The 24947-nt window shown below is 40.5% G+C and overlaps 3 protein-coding genes across 12 annotated transcripts in view; 2 read left to right on the top strand and 1 right to left on the bottom strand.

Annotated features, from left to right (window-relative positions):
* Positions 1 to 944: 944 nt before the first annotated feature.
* On the bottom strand, positions 945 to 10716 carry anxa5b (annexin A5b). Its single transcript, XM_055056617.1, has 13 exons — positions 10607 to 10716; positions 10300 to 10334; positions 7650 to 7734; positions 7216 to 7310; positions 5954 to 6067; positions 5757 to 5847; positions 4331 to 4410; positions 4203 to 4253; positions 2372 to 2465; positions 2074 to 2169; positions 1910 to 1968; positions 1347 to 1469; positions 945 to 1270 (listed from the first exon to the last, which is right to left on the bottom strand). The coding sequence occupies exons 2-13, from the start codon at positions 10300 to 10302 to the stop codon at positions 1208 to 1210; spliced, it is 954 nt and encodes a 317-aa protein (XP_054912592.1). The 5' UTR covers positions 10303 to 10334; positions 10607 to 10716; the 3' UTR covers positions 945 to 1207.
* Positions 10717 to 13534: 2818 nt separating this feature from the next.
* uchl1 (ubiquitin carboxyl-terminal esterase L1 (ubiquitin thiolesterase)) lies at positions 13535 to 18047 on the top strand. The gene is made up of 9 exons (XM_055056664.1): positions 13535 to 13651; positions 13739 to 13750; positions 14123 to 14251; positions 15502 to 15643; positions 16377 to 16462; positions 16682 to 16729; positions 16873 to 16939; positions 17013 to 17071; positions 17251 to 18047. The coding sequence occupies exons 1-9, from the start codon at positions 13619 to 13621 to the stop codon at positions 17332 to 17334; spliced, it is 660 nt and encodes a 219-aa protein (XP_054912639.1). The 5' UTR covers positions 13535 to 13618; the 3' UTR covers positions 17335 to 18047.
* A 1914-nt stretch (positions 18048 to 19961) lies between these two features.
* Positions 19962 to 24947, top strand: part of LOC129376857 (LIM and calponin homology domains-containing protein 1-like) — a 32589-nt gene continuing 27603 nt past the window's right edge. For 7 of the 10 annotated variants that reach the window (XM_055056473.1, XM_055056472.1, XM_055056470.1 and 4 more), the window contains exon 1: positions 19963 to 20452. In XM_055056473.1, the coding sequence (XP_054912448.1) occupies positions 20390 to 20452 (63 nt within the window). In that variant the 5' untranslated portion in view covers positions 19963 to 20389. Of the gene's footprint in view, positions 20453 to 24947 lie in introns of all 10 variants that reach the window. The other 3 variants (XM_055056467.1, XM_055056469.1, XM_055056474.1) reach the window with 2 other exon arrangements.

Genomic DNA, 24947 nt, shown 5'->3' with positions numbered 1-24947 from the left:
TGTGTTTAATCCAAAATTCAACATTAGGATAAAACAAATAAATGAAAGAAAAACTTAAACTCTGGCTAAATCAGTGGAAGTGAAAAATAAAAAAAAGGATTATTTAGAATTTTAAATATGAATTGAAACATGAAATTGAAACATAAAGGCAAACATCATGCTTTGGTTGAGAAATTCTGCATGAAAAAGAACATTTGTTGGTAAAACTCAGTCCTTTCTGTTCCAGTTTCTAACTTCAACCATTTTTTACATCCACAGGCACCATCAGATGGTTTTGAAGGGGCAGTATTGAGGATTTTCTAGGGACTGTGCCATTTTATTGCAGAACCAACCAAGTAATGTTACTTCTGCATGCTAAGATGCTGCATACATCACATATGACTTAAAAGAAATTTGACATCATAATCTGACACCCAGAAATTGGGTCTCTGTCTCTTTAAAAACTCCTGCTCTTTATGGAACTTCACCTTAAGGAAGTCATCACAACATGGCTCCTCTATTAACCCTTTAACAATGTTTCTACTAGCATTGCATCTACTAGTTTTAAAATGTCGATTTTATATAATACTGCTCTTTTAAAGAACATGCTGTTTTTTCCTGTGCCTGATGCTCCTAACTTCTGAAGAAACGTGTCAAAATCATCGTTTGACCCTTTCCAGGCTTCAGCTGAAGCTCAATATTTCACACAATTTATGGTGAAAACCTGCAGCAGAAATTCTACTTAACTGAAAAAAATTTAATCAGCTTCACATTGTTAGAAATAACAGAATGCAAGAGGTAGTGAAACACATTTTGCTCCATCAATCAGTTCCAACCTGATGAGTGGAATTACAATGAGGCGCTGGGATTTTATCTAAATTCTTCTGTCTCCCTCTCCTGACATTAAACAGTACTACATGTGCGATTGAAACCAGTGCAACTGAAGCAAAAATACACAAAAACAATCAACTCAGTTCATCTTTATTCAGTTGAACATTTATTGCTGCATACGCTGATTCCAACATACAAAGTGCAAAAAAAAAAACTTATCTGGTCCTTTGGTTTTGTAAATGAATCATATTAGTATAAAAGGCTGCATTAATATGGACAAAATGTTAGCTACCTTCCAAAGACTATATTTAGTTTCAGAAGACCTGGTGGATCTGCTCTCTCACTCAAAACAAGACAAGTTTATATGAGGAGGCGCTCCAGGTTCCTGCTGGTGGAGTTATGCATCGTCTCCGCCGCAGAGCAACAGCAGAGCCTTCCTGTAGTCACCGCTGGTGTCTCCCTGCCATCAACAGGAAGAATTATGAAGCCTTTTAGGATTTCCAACATATTTGGAGTCATTTGTTACATATACGTACCTTGATCATTGAATGCAGAGAGCAGGCAAACATCTTCCTGAACTCAGCTCGGATGTCTAGCAAGTCGACTTCACTGCGACTCACCATCACTCTAATGAGGGTGTTGTCGTCTGTCCCTGCTCCCTGACACACACACACACACACACACACACACACACACACACACACACACGCACACACACGCACACACACACACACACACACACACACACACACACACAAATATTATGCTGCTGGTGCTTCAGCTGATTGGACTTAAATGCAATCAGACATGTGGTCAATTCTCGCTGTCATAGCCAATCACGTCGTCATCCTCCTCATTATACGACTCTCAGCAAACACAAATGACTTGTTGACTGTTGCTAGTTACTGAAGTGGTTCTCTCAAAAAGCTGAAAAAGCCTTAAACTAATTTAACCCTCAGCAATGATGCTCTTATGTAACACTGTTCACCGGTTGCCTACCAAGATGGTGGATTTCTGGAGTAACGAATTTCTGGCCTGGTCTTACAGGAACTTTGTATAAATTTAGTTACAAAATATGTATACCAAAACAGTGTCTTACTTTCATGGCGTAGTAAAGAGTCTCTGCAAAATAGGCTGGAACGCTCCTGGCACACTTCACTTAAAAACAAAAAAACAAACGCGGTCATTTAGAAGAAGAAACAGAGAATTAAACTAAAACGCTAACAGGAGGTGCCAACATTGAGGTTGGGTTAGTTTTCTTACCCACAGCCAGGAGCAGATCCTTCAGGCCTCCAGATGTTTCCCTCTGAATACTCTCCTCCATCTCATATCCAGACATCTTCATGTAGGCATCGAACACTGAAACACAGCTCCAGATTTCAGCTCCACTGAAGAAGGTCAGAGGTCAACCTTAAAGATATCTGATCCGCTGGTTTAAAAGTAACTTTTAAAGTGTTTATTTATTTTGCCTGAATTTGTCTCAAAGAGTAGAAAAGCACTTGATCCTAGCCGCCATCGACGCTACGTCGTGTTCAGAGTCAGCTGACATGAGAAAACAAACCTTTCCTCAGGTGCTGGGCGCTCCGGTTTCCCAGGATGGTGATGAACGACTGTTCATCAGTCCCGTACTTCTCCTCTCCTGCTTTAAACAGAGCCTGCAAACAGGAACAGAAACACCTTCTACAATCATGTCGTTACAGACAGACTCTGTCATTTCATTTAGAAGGTTAATTTAGGAGGGAAAACTTTTCGGAATGAATGTCCTGAAATTCATGGAACAGTTAAGCAGCCTTTAATGAAGCCTTGAGGATTGCTGTATTGATAAGTAATGCAAAGCATGAGCTAATTTGCATAATCCATTCCTCTGTCACAGTTACCTCAGGGATCAGGTTCAGTTCCTGCTCCATTTATATTAGAGGAAGTACAACATTTCCTTTCATTACTATGCTGATGACATCCAAATGTCCTCTTTTTACCCCGGAAAACTTTTAAAATACATGTTGTAGCATTAGCGGCAGACTATGCCATGGTGAACCAGCTGTAACATAACCAAGAGCAGGCAGGAGGAAGTGAGCACGAGACTGATTGACAGCGCCAAGACCCTCCTCCTGGCTCCGATTGGTCGTTTCTGACTGAGTGGTTTGTTTCTGTCATTACTGCAGGGAGAACTGGGGATGGCAGAGGAGCTTGATTTTTTTCACATATTGTCTGGCTTACATTATACTGTCATGACATAATGATAATTTTAACAAAATAATTTTTTTTTAAAAACCCAGAATTTTTATGTTACAGACTGAAGCTTTGATCACGAACTGTCTACTAATCTGTTTTTAAGTGTGCTGTGTGTGTGTGTGCGTATGTGTGTGTGGTCAGCATGACAAGAAAAGCACTACAAAAATTCAGTCCGTTCACCACTCTTAGAATATGACCTCTGATCCTAAGTAGTTCTATGTGATCTGCAAGATATTATTTATTGGCATCATATAAACACTTATTTTCTTACAGTATATGATGAATGAAGTACAGTTACTTTAAATTACAACCATGGTACAGACGTCTATCTGAAAGTCTTTGGTTTAGTTTCAGATGTTGATGCGGTCTTGGGCAAATCAGTCAACCTGAATTTATAGATGAATTATATATAAGTGATATTTTAAATTGTTTTTTTGCTGACAGATGGTTGGCAGATATTGTTGGTGACAAACCAAGCAGAACTGGTCGGGTATGAAATGGCAAACAATTATCTCGTCGGTGGTTCCTCTTTGTTTCTGTTCAGGAAGGTTTTTATTTATCTAAGCTGCATTTACATGAACTGGTTTGTCAGAACAAATGCTGGTCAGAGTTTTCATGTCTCTTGTTTTATCAAATTTAGTTTTGTGTTTTTTTCCCCCCATTTACTTGTAAATGTACAATAGATAGAAAATTGCTGTCATACAGCTCTGAATGAATATTCAGATACTGTGTGATATGATGCAACCTGTTGGTTTGGTTTTATTGTAATCATATTATCACACAAAAAGACAGTGGCAATTTTGGAGTGAAAATGTTGAAAATTTCTCTTATAAAATCGCAACACGGATTTTAACAAAAAAATTTTTCTGTCTTTCAAAATCAGGCTTTTTTTTATTTTGCTTGATAAAAAAAATCTTTAAATCCATTTAGAGGCACTGGGTTGCATTTCTGGATTAGATTTATGTTGCAGTAAAGAAAAAAGAGAGAGAGAGACAGAGAGAATGAGATAAACAGATCAAACTATCTCTGAATCACCAAGTTGTACAAAGTCAAAAAAACAACACAAAATGGCTCTTAACTGCATTCATTCAGGAGAGCCGATCAGAAGATCCTGCAGGATACTACACCATCATGACAGAGAAAACAAAATACAGACTCACCTGAGCATCAGCCTCGATGTTGCCCTCCTGGATTCCCGTCTGCCTGTTTGCCTGGAAGAAGATTTAAAAAATACTGTAGAAAAAGAAGAGAAGAGAAAAACCAGAGAAGAGGAACTATTCAGACCGACCTGAAGGAGAATCACCAGGAGTCTCTTGAAGTGACCTGATGTGTCTCCACATACATCCTCCTCTAAGTCGTCGTCGTACTCTGAGGGAAACCCAAACACAACCACTGTGTTTCAAACTCAACCACTGTGCGTCAAACTCTTTTGATTTGTTTCCAACCCAGGAGCTTCTTCTGTTCACCAAAGACTAAAGAACATCTCTTGTCCAGAACGTTGGCAGCATGAACACGTTGAGTTTTCTTGACCAAGAACAGACAAGCGTCCAATAAGCAAAAATGTGAAGCTGTAAGCACCAACAATATCATGACCAATCACTAGCTTAATGATCACGATATCAAGAGAGAAAATGTGTTGTACAAATGTCACAAGCTGCGAAAATGAATTTAACAGAAACGCGGCGATTTGATTTTTAAAAAATGGTGACACTTTATTTGTAGGGGTGTGCATAAGGTTAAAAAAACTGAATTTCTATGACTGTTGTCATGAAGTGTCATTTGGTAAGTAATAAAAGTGTATTAAAAGTGTCAACTTTGCTTTGTTTAGTAAATAATGACTCTTTTAATGCTAAGTTTCATCAAGAATTGTAGTAAAAGTCCATTAAAAGTGTCTTTATGACACTTCAGTACAACAGTCATAACCATTCATAAGGACTTTTTTATTTTCATAACAGACATTATGCCATGTTTATGACGGTGTCATGTCAGTCTTCTTTGCAATAAAATGTTACCATAAAAAACTTGAGTGGTAGGTTGAGGTGGTTTTTCTGGACATATAAAAAAAAATTATTTCACAAAACTGGAATGAAAACACTTTTTTTGGTGTTTTGGAGTTGGAGTGGCAAGTTTTTTAGTAACTTATTGCATGAACAAACTTACTCACGTGTGATTTTAATTATGTTTGGTATAGGAACCACAGGGATTGCAAAGTTTTGAGCACATTTGTAAAGGAAACGCATCATCTGCAACCTAATGTTGGACAAAGACCTGACTCCAAATTAAGTGCTATTATGATGCTTATGGTGCATGGGGTCCACCCTCCATCTGTTTGGATTTGAGTGAATCAACCATCTCTCTCGATAGCAAGCCCATAGAAAAACTCAAAATACAGGCATAGCGGTGGCACAGGGGTAAAGTACTCAACCCCCATAAGGAGGCCTTAGTCCAATGACACTCAAAAACTCAGAAATAATTCAGAATATATTACAACATATTCCTAATGAATCTACACCAAGTCTGCTTTCTGGAACTGACACACCAAACCAGTTCTAAAGAAGACTAGAGCCACATGGTCAATCTAGTACTGGAAGTGTTTTGGTGGGAAAAGATCCTAATAGCTGTTTATGTTGAACAGTTTCTCATCCAAATTATAGTGTGGTGATCTCAAAGAGCTCTGTGTCAGGTGATCAACAGAGCATCTGTGGAAGCCTCACCTTGTCTGTAAGCAGAAACTATGTCCTTCACCTGCTGAGCCGTTCTGGAGGAAAGTATCTCCACCAGAACCTTCTCATCTGTTCCTGCCCCCTACAGGTCAAAAGAGGAAAATGTCAACAACAACAACAACAACAAAAACAGACAAGCATTCAATTAAGAGTCACTGAAAGCTTAAAATCAGCCTCATGTCTGATACCTTGATGGCATTTCGAAGGCATGTCACGTCATAGATGAGAGGCGGAGTCATAAGAGCCACAATCAGCGTCTCAAATTTACCGCCCAGCTCTCCCTTCAGGTCATCAATCAGATCCTGACATCATGAAGAACACATTAAAGTTAACGCATCACAGTGCATCTCAAGAAATGTGTCAGATGTGTCTCTGAGACTCATCCCTGCAGGGTCATCAGGGGGCTGGTGCCCATCTAAAGAGCTTATTGGGTGAGAGGAAAGAAACACTCTGGACAGGTCTCGATTGACAGGTCTGTGTGTGTGTTCATCACAGACACACACACGCAGACACACACCCACACACACACTCATGCCCATCAATTATAATAACTTCAAGCTTTTATAGACCAATAGATGGAGAGTGAAACAATTCTGGTTCCATTCCTCTCTGAAGTCAGACCCAGTTTAACCGGCTGTTTAAAAAACATTGGGGTCGGCTAATGCTCGCAGCAGTCAGCTGCGACGCTACCTGCTCTTACCAATACAGATTGACTGTATGCATTTCTAAACATTTTACACCTTTAAAAGTGGTAGCAATGTGTTCAATGCCAAACATTATGTGGAACAACAGCCTGAGATAAAATCACAGGAGTTAAAATAATTTTTTCACCTAAAGATATTAGCTAAGGCAGCATACACAACCTTTGATGCTAGACCACTCCACCTGTCCTGCAGATAAAAATCTAAAGCAAACATTAATCTATCTGAGCTACTGCTGCCATCTGAAGAAATGTACCACTCCCAGTCAAACACCTTCAGAGTCAAGAGGAGTGCCATACTGCTGTCAATCAACCTTGTGTACTCACTGCTAATTGTGCTAATGGTGAAGAAACAACTCACCGTTACAGGAAAACAGTTTTACTGCTGTTTTCAGAGGCCTGAGCATTCACAACTGGCTCTGCTCACTGCAACGTAGCCCAGAGCAAATGAGGGATAAGCAGCATCACACGGAGGGTGATTGACAAAGGTCCAACTAATCAGAACCTCCTCATGGTTTCAATTTTTTCACTGATTATCTGTCTGATAAAATACCGTCACCATGTGGTAACGATTTCAACAAATTTGAGAGAAAAAAACTTCTGTCAACAGTGAATTCAGCAAACGCAAACATGAAGGTGATTTAATAATGTTTTAACATAAAATGACTTAAATTCAGGACACCACACAGAAGTGTACAGGGCCAGAGTGATGTCAGGTTCTTGCTTCTCTAGAGGAACATGCACCCTGACCTTTCCAAACAGAGTCTTGTAGGCCGCCTTGATCTCCTGTCGCTGGGTGTTGCTGCGAGCAGTCAGCAGCTGCAGGATGGCATCCTCGTCGGTCCCTAAGGCAACAAACACCATGGTTACTCAGGCGAGCCACGATAGCGACTCTCACATGACACCCATGTTATGTAACCACAATAACAAGCCCGGTCCATTTAGGAGGACTCTTGGTTGGATCAGCTTAACCCACACAAACACGGCTCAGCGTCACAGTCAGCAGGTCAGCTTGCGCCCACGGAGGAGTTTCATGTTACCCTCGTCTGCTCACGTGTTCATGACTCACTGCTGGCTGACTGGGTGGAGATCACCGCCTTATTACACCGGGGCCGATGGAGGAGGGCCTTCCCTAAAACATTCACCGGTCTGCTGCAGATTTGACCACAAGATCAGGATCTTACCCAATCCTTTCATGGCTTTTTGCAGAACCTCAGCATCTGCACTGGCGTTGAAGTTAGTGCTGGGTTTAACAGTTCCTCTGCTGGCCTGAAACAAGGAAATTATGGAAAAATCATATATACTGTATATATTCTTAATTCATTCAGCAGATTTCCATTAGGTCAACTTCCACCTTTAATTTAATTTGATCAGGAAAGAGAATCACCAATTCTTTATCATTAAACAATGACTTTGTACATGAATAGCATTGCTAAAAATGCATTGAAAAGGTTGCTTTTCATCTGCTTGTAATTCAATACATTTATGTCTGCGTGTAAATAAAACGTTTTAAGTCAATTCAGCACTGTTTTCTGTATTGGATTTATATTTTATACCCGAGATATTGGAATGGGAAGTTCTGATATTTAAACTTCCCATTCCAAAGTTCCTGGAATGGGAAGTTCAGTGAACATTCCTGACCCTAAAATCCGGGTTAGGAATGGGTTAATGCATTCAGAACCTGAAGAACAATTAACATTTAAATATATAAAAACATTAGCAAAGTACAGTAACAGAAAATGTAAAAATAAATACATTATCAAAGGGAAAAAATACTCATAGTTTCCCCATATAGATGAAATATTCAAACATCCAGACATATTTTTGGATGACAATCTGGGAAAAATTAAAATCAGTAAGACTTGCATACTTTTCTTGTAATATTTTAATTAAATTTAACATTTTTATTTGACACAAGAACAAAAGAGGAAAACATTTTAAACAAATCTCTCAAACAGAACCAAACTCAAACATCTAAATATGTCTGCACTGCAGGTTGGCATTCAAACCAATCTAACACCTCAGCCCGGATGCGGTACCAACTCTTAGCTAATATTTGCTCTGTTTTCGAGAAGACTGTCAGTATTAGACAAGCCAAGCAAAACAAAGTTCTGCTGTGAGGAGAGCAGAGCCACTCAGAGTGAGAGCGTAAGGAAAAACAGTGATTCTGATTCCGATTCACTACAAACCATCTGCTCTTATGGTTGATGCTTTTGCACGTGACCCATCGCTGTCCTTTACATCGTGCATTTAAAAACCAGACATCTGCTAGTTGTTTATGTAACTTTAGACATTTAGTGCAAGCTGCTTTTCGAATTCAGTTTAGAGGTAAATAAAGCTGAAAGAAAAAAACTGCAACTCAATGAGAACTGAAAACAACTATGTAATACAAGTCAACCTTATAATAGATTTACAGTTGAACAATGTTGTTCCTGCATCAGATCAGACTGTAGCACATCTGCATTGTATTAGTGAAGTGGCTTTTTGGTTGTTTTTTTGGTTTTTTTAGGAGAAGAGAGAGAAGTTTGGAGAGAAAAACCACTGGAATGCTTCTGGAATTCTGATCCAAGACATGGAAGGCAGGCGGGGGAATTACTGCTGGAGCCAACAAGGAGAACTGTGTCGGATTCAGCAGGCAGGAATGCAAACATGTCAACAGGAATCTCTCTCTCCATCTACATCACCAGCTAATCAAGACTGGTAGCTCAGCTGCCTGCTGGGACAAACAGCTGATTGGGAAGGTGATTGAACGTTTCCTCCGGAATGTGTGGGATTTGCGAGTTCAGACATGGAGGCAGTCTGAGCCTCATTATGTAAACACAAGCCACTAAATCATAGACGGCATCTCTCCTCTTTATTTATGTATGTCAATATGACAGGGAGACCCTCATTGTGTCATAATATATATTTTAAATATTAAATCAATTTCAATATGACCAGCTTGGATGTGATGAGACCTGCCCTCCAACACCTTGCATCAGTGTTTCCACCCTGGAAACTGTAAAACCATACGCATCTCTGACAAGAAAATGGAAAATTATTGGGATGGTTTTGCACTTTAAACTTCAAAGTGTGAAAGCTTTGAAAACCCAATGAAGCATCTGGATTCGGTTTCAGCCGAGAAACCGAAGAATCATAAAAGACATCCTCCCATCAGATTATTAAAACTGAATGATTTAATTTGGCTGTTTTATTGGAACACTGATACAAACTCCACCCTGGTGAGGAGAAACACAGCTGATCTGCCTTTAAGAGAAGGAGGGGGCGTCGAAATGATCGCATTAAAGAGCAGAGAGGGATCCAGGGGCCCACCCAGTGGAAACAGAGCCCACAGTGACTCATACACCAAACTTCCCCAAACGAAAGCTGTCTGTGTGCTGAACACACCCTTCAGTATACACTAAGTCTGATAAAACTTGAAAGTTTTGAAACATCAACATGGCTAAAAAAATATTCATTCAAATTCAACACAGTTACAAGAAGCCAATAAAACAACAACTCAACATGTTTCCTTCTTTAGAAAAACTGAAGTCACTGCCACATGATTTAGTTTAAAACACAATAATTAAAGTTAAAACTTCTGACAGAGTGATTTTACTTTGTAAAGTCTAGTAAAAAAAAAAAAAAAAAAACATCTGACTGCGAACAGAGCGGAAGATCAGATTGTGAGGAGTTGGTGGGCGTGGCCACAAATTCAGACGGATTAAAAATCGAGGAGTCACATATTTGCATAAATAATGGATTTACGTCTAGACTCTAATTCCATACATTTTTTAAAACATGTTCTCTGTATTCCTTTATGATGTTAGTCATGGCTGTAATGAAAAAACGTACCATTCTGAAGATCTTGGGAGGTTTTTCAAGATGATCTGCAGAGAAACAGGAGCTTTAATCAAAACTTTGACCTGAACATCCTGGAATAATAGATTCGAGCGGCTTTAACCGCGTTTCCTGCTCTGCGCTCAGGCAGAGCAGCTGTTGACTTTGTCAGAAAGGCGTCTGTTGTTGCTTTTTTGTTTTTTTCTCCTCTCAGGTAGTTTTCCTATCCCTGTCTCGCTGTAGATGCGCAGAAAGTTTTCCTAAAGTTGCCCATCTGATCCGGATCGGATCCGGATCGGATCCGGATCTGAGCCGGACTTACCGCTGAGCTGAAGCCGTCAGGAGAAGTTCCGAGCGCAGCCTGCAGAGAGGAGAGAGGAGAAACCCACTAACATAAACTCTGGAGCCCGGACCACACCCCGCTGCGTCCCATGACGCCACGCAGCTTCTTCTAAAAGCATTCTGGGAAATATGGTTGTCATAGAACCATCATTTCACATTTTAAAGTTTTCGAGAGCGCTTTTAAAGTTTTTTCTTTTTCTTTTTCCCCCCATGTGGCTTCTGTGCAGTTAAGTGCGAAACAAATGTATTCATATTCCTTTGAACTTTCTCACATACTCTCCCGTTACCAAACATTTTGGTGTGATTCTACATAATAAGACAACGCAAAGTGTATAATCGTGAAGTTGAAATAAAATGATGCATTCTGTTGATTTTGTTTGGCAATGTTCCCGGAGAGCTTCATGGAATCCCTGCATTAATACTGAGAATATTCACTCCCGGCTTTATTGGACCATTAGTTGACCTCCCAGTTTTACATTATTTTGCATGTTTGCAAAAACAACTCCAGAGGCCAAATATGGGGCCAAATGCATGCAGACCTCTTCGTGTTACAGCTGCAGTGAAGGCTGTTTTGTCGGAAAAATAAATTGGTGGAAAAAAACATAATTTTGTTCCTAAACCTAATTAGGTTTGGTAGGACTGCCATTCAGATGGCAGTCCTTCATTTTCTGGAGATGCTTTTCCTCACCACCTGATAACTATTAGGTCATTTCATGTGTAACTCCACCTAAAAAAAAAAAGAATGTCCAAAAATTCACGTTCACCTATGTTTAGATCGTCTTCTATAACTTCTGGCCTACATACGTTGTTCTTCAAGTTTTAAGAAATGGTTCCATATTGCAGGAAGCCTAAACAAGAGCTTTATAGGTCGCCGCTTATAGCAGGATGGGTTTTGATAAAACCAGACCAGAAAGAGCATCAGTCCATACAGCTTACCTTTAAATATTGATTAGTGTTAAATATCATAGGAGGACCCTTCTAACAGACAGAAAACATTCACACTGGTGGGCATCGCTGCGGATGATAAAATAGGTCACATAACACTTTCAACATGATGTTCAACTCAAAATAAATCACATTTAGGCCTGTTAGGAGGAAACATAACCAGTCTCTTGTCAATGAAGAATATTGCTATGGAAACAAACTACCGGTATGCTGATTGGCATTGTTAAGGGAAACACTGTGGAGCCTTGTGCACTGGTCTGCTGAAAATCCTCCTCAATATGTCACCATATAAACAAAAAGACTTCCACAAGGCACATGCCTGAAGAGTGTGTGATCATTGCTGTTCGGTATATTTTGTATGTATTTAATGTGATTGACCAACTCAGAATATTGGAGGGCAAACATCATTTTCAGAATGTTTTTGAAATTAAAAATGTGAAAAATGTCTGTGAACATCCATTGTTTTAATCTTATCACACATTCTAAATAGCATTTAGGTCCGCACTTGTTAGAGAACAACAAATTGTGCAAAACATGTGAAGTTCATCCGGAAAGGTGGTAGTGCATTTTAAATATACCCTGAAACCTCACCCTAATTTCAGGATGTATCACTAACATTTGGTGAGTAGTATTGTATATTGTTTGTTCGTTGGTCACAGAAGAGCCAAAAACTGCTTAACATAGCTGTCATCTGACACAGAAATATGTACGGTTAAGATAAACATACACTCGCAATAGATTTGTGTTAATATTTTGTCAGATAAAAATAGTGAATATACAGGTCCGTATCAAAAAATTACAAAAATGAACATGTTGGGTAAGCACTATGTTCTCATTAGGCAATAAACAAAGAACTACCAATTAAGAGTTCAACTTGAAAAATGAATTTGCTACTGTTTCAGGTAAGGTCATTGTTCAAACTTGATTCATACTTGGTCACAGCGCCATCTAGCGGACAGAGTGCGAACCAGCAAAAATGAAAAAAGTAGCTGACTCATTTAAAGAAGATGCAGACAATCGATAGTCAACAAAAAATATTCCTTGCGTTGTTACTTTCTCAAATCTTGTTGTCCTAAAGTGTCTTCTTCTAATTATGTCTCAAATAGTCTGGTCGTTTTGGTCTCATTCTCGTATTAAGAGGTTCTGTCGTTTTCCAACAAAGTGGATGGTTGGTGCTGGTTCAGCCCGTATATTACAGCCTGTGTCTGGGTCATTTCCACCTCAGAAACCAGTTATGAAAATTAAAATTAGAAATGTAATGTGTTAAACTCAAAACTAAATTATATTAGTTTTGACTTTTTAATTTTTGTCAGAGGAAATGAATATGTGATTTTCATTGTAAGCATAAAAGTAAATAAATAAAACGCACTGGAAAAGGAAACATATATATAAAATGATTTGTATTTGTATTATTATTTCATCTGTTTTATTTATTGTTCCAGAAAGATAGAGTGATTGATTGATAGACTGATTGATTCCAGCTGAATTTGTTTGAAATTACCTCCATTCCCCTCTTTCGTGAACCTTTTTCCACGTCGGATCTTTTAAATCAGAAGCAGACAAAGCTTTATTTACAAACCGACAATATGCAGCCACGGACGGTAATATACTCGAGTTGAGAGAATAACAAATACAACTGAATGAATTTATTAAGCAGAGGAGAAGTTCGGCTCTGACATGAACCCTGGAGCGATCAATACGTCACATCTTTGTTTCCAGAAATAGATTCAACCACTGTGTTCCGGGGGGGAGAAAGAGGCGGCATCTATCGTTCATCTAATTATTTTTCTTCAATAGTGAAGCTTGGTTTTTGGATGTTATTTTGTTTAGATGACTTGTTAACAAAGCTAGACTTTTGCTTTTAACTGTATCTTAATTATAAATGCACACACCAACGGCCATTCTTTCCGAAAGTCCCCCCACCAAATGGTTTGATCCGAGCTATAAAAAACGGATGCGCCACTCGATCTGGCTGACAGGTCTGAAATCAGAGCAAGTTCTCCAAGCAAACGGTTCATCTGCTGAGTCACTGCCAAGCCTTCTGAACATGGAGTGGACTGCGATGGAAATCAACCCCGAGGTAGGGAGAACGGCTACTCCATTAATAGTTTAACTGTTCTTCAACAAGAATCGTGAATTTTAATATTTTGTTTTCATTTTATTTTAGATGCTGAACAAGGTTGGTATTAAACGTTAGAATCAATAATGGCGACAGTTGGTAACCGTTAAATCCAACCGTCAGGTAAGTTTCACAGCAACTCTTAAGTCAGGACTGTTGCATTGAAAACAGAGTACCGACAGGTTTCTGATGGAGGAATATAAAGTTGACTTAATATGATGGCGTATTTAATAAATTCTTGTCAGCAACGAGCGATAGAAGCGTGTGAGTGTGAGATATCAGAGGGCGACAGCATCCTTCCTGTCTGGGCTGCAGGGTGTGGTCTGGACCCCGACCTAGCATCTTCCAGTCGTCTCTGTCGACATATCCTTCTCGTTTACTTCCAGGTGTGAAGCTGTTCGCTCTTAACGAACAACTTTTACGTGTTTTCAGATTATGAGCAAGCTCGGTGTGAGTGGACGCTGGCGTTTCGTGGATATTTTGGGTCTGGAGGGTGAGCAGCTAACCGCCGTCCCGAAGCCATCCTGTGCCCTGATGCTGCTCTTCCCCCTGACGCAACAGGTAATCCTGGGCGAGCTGGAAGGCTGGGGGCTGTTTGGGCAGGCAGGGGGAGAAAGGGGCAAGAATCTGAAGACTCAGTCTGACATGCTGGGAGTCGACTGATGGTCAGGAAGTGAATCAGCAGATGTCTTGTGTCCAGATTGATCAATAGGCTATTGAAGATCAATCTCTCTGATCAGATGATATTGGTATTAAAATTTAAACTCATCAATTCAATATAAATGATGTATTTCAAGGAATCTGTGAGGCGTTCTGTGGGTTTGGCTGATGGAGATTCAAAATGCAGTTTCTATCCAGTTTATTTCATAGTACATTTCAGCAACATGGTCGCTTAAAAATCCTAAAAACATTTTTAAAAAATCAAATGCATCATTGCTGACAGACATTCCATTTTGTCAAATGTAAAAATCAACATCAAATGTTAAATTCTCTAAAGCAACTTTTGGGTATTTAGTCTTGATTTAAAGGAACTCAGTATTTCAGGTGTTTGGAATTTTCTGGAAGTTTGTTTCAGTATGAAGGTTTTTTGGTGCAAAAAATGTTAGCGAACTGAAAAGTGAGTCCAAGTACAATATGTGTTCTGAGTAATTGTTTCTGCTCATTTTGCTTGAATTGCACTGGCATGACGGCTAATTTCAGCTTTACTCTGGACGTCCAGCAGATTAAATTCTATGTTAAACTCAGACTTTCTTATCTAAAGACTTTAGAAAACTGAACCCTGGTTGTTTCCTTACTAAGCCCAGGTTTTTCAGAAGTGGTTTAAACCACTTTCAATTTATCACACTGAATATATGGATATGTAAGCAGCCCTTTCCAAAGCTCTTGTATAAAAGTTGACAAACTGTTTAAACCCTTAAAGGAAGCTACGTTCTCCTGAGTTAAAAGCGTGGGTTTGTTTTCAGATGAGTGTAAAACAAACTAACGGGTAATGTCAGAGCTCCTGGTTCCTTTTTATAACTATTGTGATAATGATTTTTAAGCCTTTGAATAGTTTGGGGGGTGTTAAGCAGTATAACCTGGACTTGTATTATGAACAACTGGTGGAAATTTGCATGTCATTTGTTTTCTGCAGAAATGGTCAACTTTCAGATTTCTATTGATAAACTGATTTGTTGTACAAACTTGAAATGCCTCCTATGATAGACGGCCTCATTTTAATTCAGTGAAACAATGAATGATCGTTACCAACTGTCCTGTGAAGCAGAGTTGGCGGCACATAAAATCAGACTAACTGCATCTGTGCATGGCAGCATGAGGCGTTCAGGATCCAGCAGGCAAACAAGGTTTCAGGAGGCTCTGAGGTCTACTTCCTGAAGCAGGCCGCCTCTAATTCCTGTGGCACAATCGCCCTGGTGCACGCCATTGCCAACAATAAGGCCAAAATGACTTTTGGTGAGTGCAGCAATAAAAACATTTTTTCATGTTTTGTAGTGGTGATGGTTAATCTTCCTTTTTTTGTGATTAGGCAAAGTGTAATTTCAGGTGTTTGGTGCTTCGTATCTAAAAGTTTAGTCTTGATGAACAGTAGGAACAAGTTGGCACTACACATGAGAGAGTCTTTTCCCAGGCCTGGTCTGTATGTATACAATACTTCAACCCTGTAAGACCCAGTGTTGTAATGTTACAACTGTGACTTTAATCCTGGATTTTACACAAGCATGAAGCTTGAACACTTTTAAATTTTGAAATGCTTTTTAATAGGAAATGTTTCTCTTGGCAGGGTTGCAAAATACCAAACTGTTTTTTTTTTTTTTTTTTTTTACTGGAACAGTTCTCAATTGGTATTTCCCCAGTGTATCATAAGCCTGGTGGGTCACCAGGCTTTACTTGTGACCCCACCAGGATAAACATTGTTATATAGGGTTTTTATAAATCAGTGATAAACCAGGCTTACCACGTTTCCAGGGGAAACCATGATATCATATTTTATTCTCCAAAGTATTTCTTCAAAACAGTCCATGATGGAAACTTCTTTCTCATCTGTCTGTTTAGGTCTTCCAGGCTTTGTCAATTGAAAACTTATGAATTATTGGAGAAACAGACATACACCTTTCTCAGAGCAAATCAGATAAAATGTAGTGATGGCTGGCTGTGCTGGCACTAACTTGACAAATGTGGTCTTTAGAGAACGGCTCAGTCCTGAAGACTTTTCTAGATGAGACGGCTGGTATGTCTCCAGATGAGCGTTCCAAACATCTGGAGGGAAACAAGGTAATGTACAGACTAAAGACACACTTTGAAACATGTCGCTCTGTTTTATTTGTTTTGTTTTTAATAAATGGAACAACTTTCTTTTTCACATGAACACAAAATGATCCAAAGCAAATTGTCAGTTTTGCATGATTAGTTGCCTGTTTTCTTTCTGCCACATGGGGGTGCTATAGGCTGAATTATTAACATTGACACAACTTGTCAAATCTCTTCTTCTAGGCAATCTGTGATGCTCACAATGAGGTTGCAAGAGAGGGACAATGTCGGGTAAGATGCATCTATAAACTGTGACAACAATTTGATATGAGTTGTACCTTTAATCCAGAAACTTTTATCCTTATGCATATTAACATTAGTATTAGAATTTCTGAGATAAACCACTGTCAACACACTTTTTTTTTCTAATGCAGCCAGAAGGTGAAGTAAACTTCCACTTTATTGCCTTTGTGAATGTGAATGGACAACTCTATGAATTTGGTAAGCATGTGAACACTTAGCCTAATCATGTTTTTTGACATTGATTCATAATGGAGCGATCTCTGTGTCAAAGATGGGAAGATGAACGGACCAGTGAACCATGGAGCAACCAAAGATGAGACTTTTGTCACTGTAAGATTAAACTTTTTGTATAAATTCTCATTTGGTGTCAAACTGGCTTATGAGTTATATATGAAAAGCATTCAGATGATCTCTATTGTAAGATTTTTCATTTTATCCTAATGGTATCAAATAAAAATAATTTTTGCACTTTGAAATGTAAGAATCCATTGAGATTTTTATGTCTGCAGGATGCAGCCAAAGTGTGTCGCAGCTTCATGGAACGAGAGAAAGATGAAGTCCGCTTCTCAGCTGTGGCTCTCTGTCAGTCTTAAACGATCATGTGACCAACTCAAACAAATTGTAAGCGACATTGTTCTACAGCATTTACATCGCAAACTGTTAAGAGATGTCCCTCGGTGGTCTGTGCTCCTACATCTGGAGGCACTATGCACTAGAATACATTTCATCCCCTCAACTGTAACGTGTTTAGCATTAGCACAAAACTCTGAACTTTATTTTGCCAGTGTTCCAAGCTTATTGAAAATGATTCACAACTGCCACTGATCTGTGAAACATCACCTGTGCATGTCATTAAGTTTTCTATGTTCATCTGTCAAACTTCAACTGCTTTAACACCTTTTGTGCCAACAAGATTGAAACTGTGGAAACTACTTTCTGTTCTGCATGCCTTTAGTTGTTGTGGTTTACAAGGACTGGGCATTGACAACTCAGCTCTGTTAGTTTCACAGTAAGTCATACTTGAGTCAATTAGGGCACAGTTTCAGGAAACTTGAGTCTTTCCTCCCATGTTTTTGAATGGTCTTTGTGGAAATGGTTCTAGAATCAACAAGAAGCATCGGCTAAATTCAGATTTTCCAGACATCTCATCAAAGTGACTGTCTAGTTAAAGTGCTCTTGTAGACTGGGTTGATGTGCTATTTTAAGGTAACTGCTTCTACCTTTTCAATTGTTTACCTTTATGCACTTTTCAAATGGTTTGCTGCTGTTCAGCTATGGCTATTTAATAAAACTGAATTTAAAGTTGCATGTGTCTGAACTCTGTAGTCCAAAGGCTGCATTGACTGCAGATTTTTATTTTCTCATTAAAAACTCATAAGATGAGCAGCATGTGATTCCACCTCTGCCTTAAAGAATAATCCAGGTTATTTCAAACTATTTAAATTCTGAAACTGCCCTAGTTTGCCAAATGTTAACTTTAACTTGCCTGTCCTACAATATTTGGGCATGTTTTAATTAAAGGGTCTGTTTTATTGGTTTTTGAGCTTTATCTTACTTCAAACATACCTAGTTTTTTTTTTTTTTCTGTTAAGTGAAAAAAACATGTGCAAAACATCTGGATGTAAACTACACCCAGAAACCTAAAATGGGTCTTTTTTTTTTTTAAGGCTGTAACATAAAATCAACATCAAGATTTATTTGCACTTTAATACTTTTGTCAGGTATTTATGGAGCTCAAAGGAACCACCTTTGAGGACAAAGATTCTCCTCAAAGCTACAGTTTCCAAACTTCTGCCTCAGGGCAGTCCCCCCCCCCCCTCTCTCTCTCTCCTCTCCTCCCTACTCAGCTCCTTCAGACTAGCCAGCAGCAATTGGCAAACACCTGGAGGAACTCTACATCTGCTGAGCTCATACCAGTTACTTGGAGAAACATTGGTAAAATGTTAATGATGGCTTCCTGAACAAAGTGTTGGAAAGTTTCTTAAAGAGACTGAAGCTAAAGATAAATTGCAGTAAATTTCTTAAAGCATATTTGAAATGTACATTTTTTTTTTACAAGTGAAGGTGACAGTAATTTGTGCTATAAAACACTATGTTGCTGGAAAAACCAATACTGCCCCTTTAGAGCACATCACATCCTGCCTTTGGATGTAATTAAAAACCCGAAGTCAATCAGGTTCTGTAAACATAACTCAGGCATGTTTACAGAACCTGAGTCATTCCTAAAGAAAATGGATCTGGATGACCACTGTAAATGCATCATGAACTTTATCCCAGAAGACAGTGCTAAATTTTTAACTTACTCTGTTCCTGCTTTAAAACTTAAGTATTTTACTAGAAATGTGTAATTTGAAATTACATGATGTAATTAAGAAAATCAAAATCTTTCATAAAGCCTGCCAAGGCCTGGCTCTCTTTACTTTGGGCTTGTATAGAATTTGGCTGCTATCTAGCAGTAAGTGGCTAAATTAAGACCTGAATGACACCAGCTGGTGTTTTAAAGCCACAGCTCTGCACTGAGAGCCTCGACACCAAATTAGATTAAATATCAACACTCTTACTGTACTTGTATAAAGCTTACATACAAGCTTATTTTTGGCGCCTGGTTTGTATTGCAAACCAGAATCATAATTTTAGGTAAAAACACAACTTTTATCATTTTCCCCCCCACTAACAAATTAATAATTACACTTAGACCGTCCTCCTGCCTCTGATTGGTTGCTTTTGACCCAGCAGTGCATTTCTGCAGATGGCAGTAGGATTTCAACATCCATCCATTTTCTAACACCCTTGTCCCATGGAGTTGAGAGGGGTCGTGGTGCCTATTTCCAGCCGACGTTTCGGGCGAGAGGCGGGGTCACCCTGGACAGGTCGCCAGTGTGTCGCAGGACACGCAGAGACAGACAGGACAAACAAGACACACCGAGGGACAATTTAGAGAGAGAAGAGAGACCAATTAACCTGACAGTCATGTTTTTTGGACTGTGGGAGGAAGCTCCTGTGCATGCAATGACCCCCCGGGCCGGGAATCGAACCCAGGACCTACTTACTGCAAAGCAACAGTGCTACCAACTGCGCCACTATGCAGTTTTAACGAATGTTTTTTTTTTTAAAAAAAAAATAAGTAAATAAAATAAAATTAAAAAGAAAGCACACGTTGTAAGTTTTTACTCTTTCTTTTTTATTTATTTTTTAATAAAAGTAAATGAAACACACCAAGCAGCCGCCACCAGCTGAACTATCTGAACTGTAATATAGCGGGACATCTTCTGCAGCTCCCCTCCATCTCCTCTCTCTCTCCTCTGTCTTTCCTGCCTCTCTCGACCCCCTCCCTCTTTCCCCCCACAGAGATTCCTGCCTGCGCGTTCACGCCTTCTCCTGACGCTCGGCGGCAGCAGCAGCAGCAGCAGCAGCAGAGAGGAGTCAGCCTCCCACGGCAAGGAATCGATATTTTTAGCGCCTGGTTCGTATTGCAGCGTCGCCAGAAGCGTCTTCTTCTCCTGCATCATCTTCTTTTTGAGGGCGACGCAGTTGGAGCGCGAGGGGGGCGACGTGACTCCACAGACTGCGCGTGGTGCGTGGAGGACACCGGGGGAGAAAAACGGGAGCGACTTCACAACATCAGCGAATTCCCAACGCCCCCCACTGATGGCCGGTCCGGAGCCGAGCCATCCCGAGCCAGCCTGCCTGGAGGCGCAGAAATGGATCGAGGTGAGTCAGGGGGAGCCTCCAACAGCGCACTTGGTTGAAACGGGCCACAGCGCGGTATAAATAAAGACGCGGCAGCCGTCGGGTCGTCACCTGTTGGGGGGTGGAAGTGGGGGGAGCTGCGCAGTATCGGGTTACCGTTCGGGACGACAAAGTTTCAGCCGTCGCTAGGCTGTCAGTTGAGCCTAGCAATGGAGCTAGCTCTGTTTCCACTTCAACACTTCTAGCAAGCAAGCAGCCAGGCTGAGAACACTGAGCTGCAACCCGCCATTTATCAGCTTTTTTCTGGTAACGTTGCTGCCGGCCAGACGTTGAAACCCCCCGACCCTCTTTCCCAGGGAAGAGGGGATTCTGGTTGCCTGGCTAAGACACCGTGCTGCCTAGCAGCATCTGATCGCACCGGATGAGATTATCATTTATGCTTTGTTGCATCCCACCACCATCATCATCATCATCATCTGCCTCCCTCCATAAGCCTCTGTAGAGCAGAATTCTGACCTATTTTTATTCCATCCCTGCTCCGTCCTGTACAGTCTGAGGCATTACAGCCCTGAGGCTGCAGCAAGACGACTTTCATCTGGACGTTAAGGCGGTCATGTTCCTATTCTGCTCCCAGTTTAGTTCAGGCTCTGAATCGCTTCACTTCCAATTAAACACCTACTGGACAACAGCTTAATACACTGTAATTGATTGTTATTTAGGTTTAAAATATCTAGTCACCAGGCAAATTTAGTGACATTGTTGTTTGAGCATGTTTCACCTTACAAGGCCCATTTATCAACAAACACTACATTGTGAGGATGACTGCCCCTTATGACAGCTAAAGAAAAAGTGCTGTTTATGAAGTTGTGGGTTGGGTTTTGGACTAAGGTGTGAACTGAGTTTAGATTGGGTTTAGGGTTAAGTGTGTACTGGTAACAGTAAGGTTCAGGGTAAGGGTTAGATTCAGTAGACAAAGTCTAATCTTTTAACACTTTAATTTCTCTCGATCTCTGTGATTTTTCGTTTACAGTTCATGCCATCTTCAAAAGATACTTTTAAACAAGTCAGACTCATCTGAGTATTTAAATTTAAAAACTCACCACTCGTACCCTGACAGAAAGTGTGTGGAGAGGGAAGGTGGCGAAGACACGCAGAAAAGGTCTCGGGGTCTGAAATTGAACCAAGGACTGTAGTGCTCACTGTACTGCTACACCATGCAGGAGACCTGTATTCTAATCTATTGAACGTGACAGCATCCTGGTATCTCAGAAACCGTGACTCATGGAACCCTAACAAAGTTTCCTTTGGAAGAAAAACAAGTGGAGAGATTGCTGTTGAATAGCTCCGTCTCATCAAACCAAGGTACTGCGGTTTAGACCCAGTCGTTTTTGGCAAACTCCCTGTATTTACGTTAGCGATGGTAGGACAGAGCAACCCTTTTTCGGCCTCTCTTTCAAACAACCAGTTGGGAGTTGGATAGCATCTAATGGTTGTTATGGAAAACAAGTGACCCCTCCCCCCTCAACCTCCCGTCCACCCAAATGCCCCTCTGTTGTTTTCTCTAGCAGCTTTGGAGATTTCTTTACCTCACTCACCGTCATTCTCACAGTGTGAGGTGGCAAAATAACAGCTATTTCATCGCTGCATGTCACAGCTGGTTCTCTGTGTGCCAGGCTTTTATACACAGGAGGGAGATTTAAACTGACACTTTGCGGTTACTGTTTCAAAATGATGAAAAAATGACAATTTGCACCGTTTTCAGAGTCTTTAATTCAGTCCTCAAGGGCTGGTGTCCTGAAACTTTTAGATGTTAGATGTTTAGGTGAAGACCACAGTGGTGCCAGTGGTCATCGGGGCCCTCGGGGCAGTCACCCCCAAACTGGAGCAGTGGCTACAACAGATCCCAGGAACAACATCAGACATATCAGTCCAGAAATGTGCAGTCCTTGGCACAGCCAAGATACTGCAGGACCCTCAAGCTCCCAGGCCTCTGGTAGAGGACCCAAGTGCCTTAATCATAATCACATTTACAAATTTCCTTATGTTTACATAAGGAAATTTTGCGCGTGCGGACAATGCTGGAGGGCAAAAAGACTATTCTTTTACATCCCGTCCATAGCCGCGCTGCCGACGTAGAATAATTCCGCTAGCTCAATAAAACTTGGACATGTAGATATTAATTTCATGCTGTGCTCCACAGCAAAAGGAAAAACCGTTAAAGAACAACTCAAAACCATGCCTTTCTCTCTGCAGACTCGTTGCCATAGCAACTGACAACAACGCCACACACAAAAAAAAACACTCAAATAATTTCCACACAAAGAGCAGTCTTCAGTCTGCATGTATCATACATCATACGTGATAGCGTTTCGTAACGTTTTAACCAGTGTTTCACTGAGAAGTAGCTTGTGTAATTGGATGTAGTTCCAGCAGGTCTCTGCTAATTGCTGTTGGCTGGTCTGAAGGAGCTGTCTGGGGGAAATGTAAGGAAGGGCTGCTCTGTGAGGTACAAGCTTGGAAACTGCAGCACTGAGAAGAAGCTTCGTCCTCGAAGGTAGTGGTAGGTTCACGCAAACGTTTTGCACAGCTGAGTGGTTGCCATGGGAGATTACAGGATTTCTCAAACATGTGTGAAAGAATCAAAGGAACAATTCAGGGATGTTGTTGAAGAAGGAATCACATTGTAACATAAGTAGAGCTCAAAAGAGAAAGTCGATTTTTCATAAAAGTGCCCCTTTAAACGTCCAGCTATTTTTCATGTTTTGTCTTCAGATCATTATTTTTCATGGATATGTTTAAAATTTACACTAATAATAACCTAGAAACAGTTGGTGACCCGCAGTATTTAACAGATTTTTTTGTCCCGTCGTTGGTGTGCACTGTCTCCTCTGGGTTAATACTGGCCTCCTAACTCTTAATCCCCCCTGCTGTGTTTTTGCTTTGTCGTCTTCCTGTCCCCTAATTCTCCTCTTATTTTGGCTCTGGCTCTATTTTTAGGGGTGTATTTATACTTGCCCACAGGTGGAGATGATTTAGAGTTGACCAAGCTGCCCTGCAAAGCTCCAGTGTGCCGTTTCTGTGAAGTATGCAAAGTGTATGCGCACACATGGGCACACATACCAGCCAGCATTGAGCCTTGGACACACCCTGGTTGGATGACACTTATCACTATGGGAACATAACACAGACAGGCGCTCAGGTGTTTCCAGGGTCCAGTGAAGCAGATGAATGATCTAACTGTATTTCAACCACAGAAGATATTAAAAGGTCAAAAAGATGCCTAAAATGTTCGAAGGTGGTTTAAGACCAGTGACAGGCTGATTGATTTTCTGCAGATTCAGCAGTTAACCTCTGCTGGTATTGACTTGCATCATGCTGCAACTGCTTCAGTCAAGCACATTAGGAGTAAACACAGGAATGTGTGTGTGTGTGGGTGGGTGTGCGTGTGCGTGTGTGTGTGTGTGTGTGTGTGTGTGTGTGTGTGTGTGTGTGTGTGTGTGTAGGTGTAGGTGTGTGTGTGTGTGTGTGTGTGTGTGTGTGTGTGTGGGTGGGTGGGGGTGCGTGTGCGTGTGTGTGTGTGTGTGGGTGTGCGTGTGCGTGTGTGTGTGTGCGTGTCTGACTTAGCCTGTATGTGTGCCAAATGTCATAGCTGTCCTGGAAGGATTAACTCCAGCAGCTCCAGACAGCCAGCTGTTTTTGCATGGCAGAGAGGAGTGTGAGAGCTGAGTGAAAAAATGTGAAGCAACATCAGTGAAGATGTCTGCTCTGTTTCATTGGTTTATGATAGCTAGACTCAATCGTCAAAAAGGTCAAGTTTGACAAAGATGCAGTTCACACCCAGTCATCTCGGGTCTCAGAGAAGTTCTGACCGGACATCTGAAATCTGTGAGGCTAAGCTATCGTAAAAGTATCTGCTGTTAAGGTTGGCTGTAAATCCGGAGGGGGAAAGCGCTTTTGCAACGGCTTTCCGACACGATGGATCTGTTTATCTCTACAAATCAGACAGTTTTCATCAGTACTTGCTTGTAAATCTCGTTTTAAAGCATATTTTTACTCCCTGGCCTGAGTGTTCGATGGAACCATTGATTTTATAATAAAACAAAAGAAGCAGCGTAGGAACAGAAATGGATCACAATCTGCCGTCATTTAGGCTAATAAAATGAACGTCATTGACTGAAGATCACTACAGTTACTACATGCTGTGATCTTCTCAGAGGGGACAGGCAGCCTGGTAGGAAGGGCAAGGGCCATCTTGTGGTAGCCATCCAATCGAGGGCTGAAGCTATTAATTAGATTAATTGATTACCAAAATTATCATCAACTATTCTAGTAACCGATTTATTAACTAGAGAATACATACCCAAATAATTTACATTTTCTGAGAGAACATCACAATCAAAGCAGTAATTAACACCAAACTGTTGAAAAATATAAACATTTTGCATAAAAAAAAACACTTATTGTCTGTAAATCTCTGCTACACACAGCTAATCTGGTGGCAGTTTTAGTTTCACCT

The sequence above is a fragment of the Poeciliopsis prolifica genome, unplaced genomic scaffold (genome assembly GCF_027474105.1).
Source record: "Poeciliopsis prolifica strain line A6 unplaced genomic scaffold, Auburn_PproV2 SCAFFOLD045, whole genome shotgun sequence".
Lineage (NCBI taxonomy): Eukaryota > Metazoa > Chordata > Actinopteri > Cyprinodontiformes > Poeciliidae > Poeciliopsis > Poeciliopsis prolifica.
Note: the sequence above shows the minus strand (reverse complement) of the source record. Positions and strands in the feature narration are given on the sequence as shown.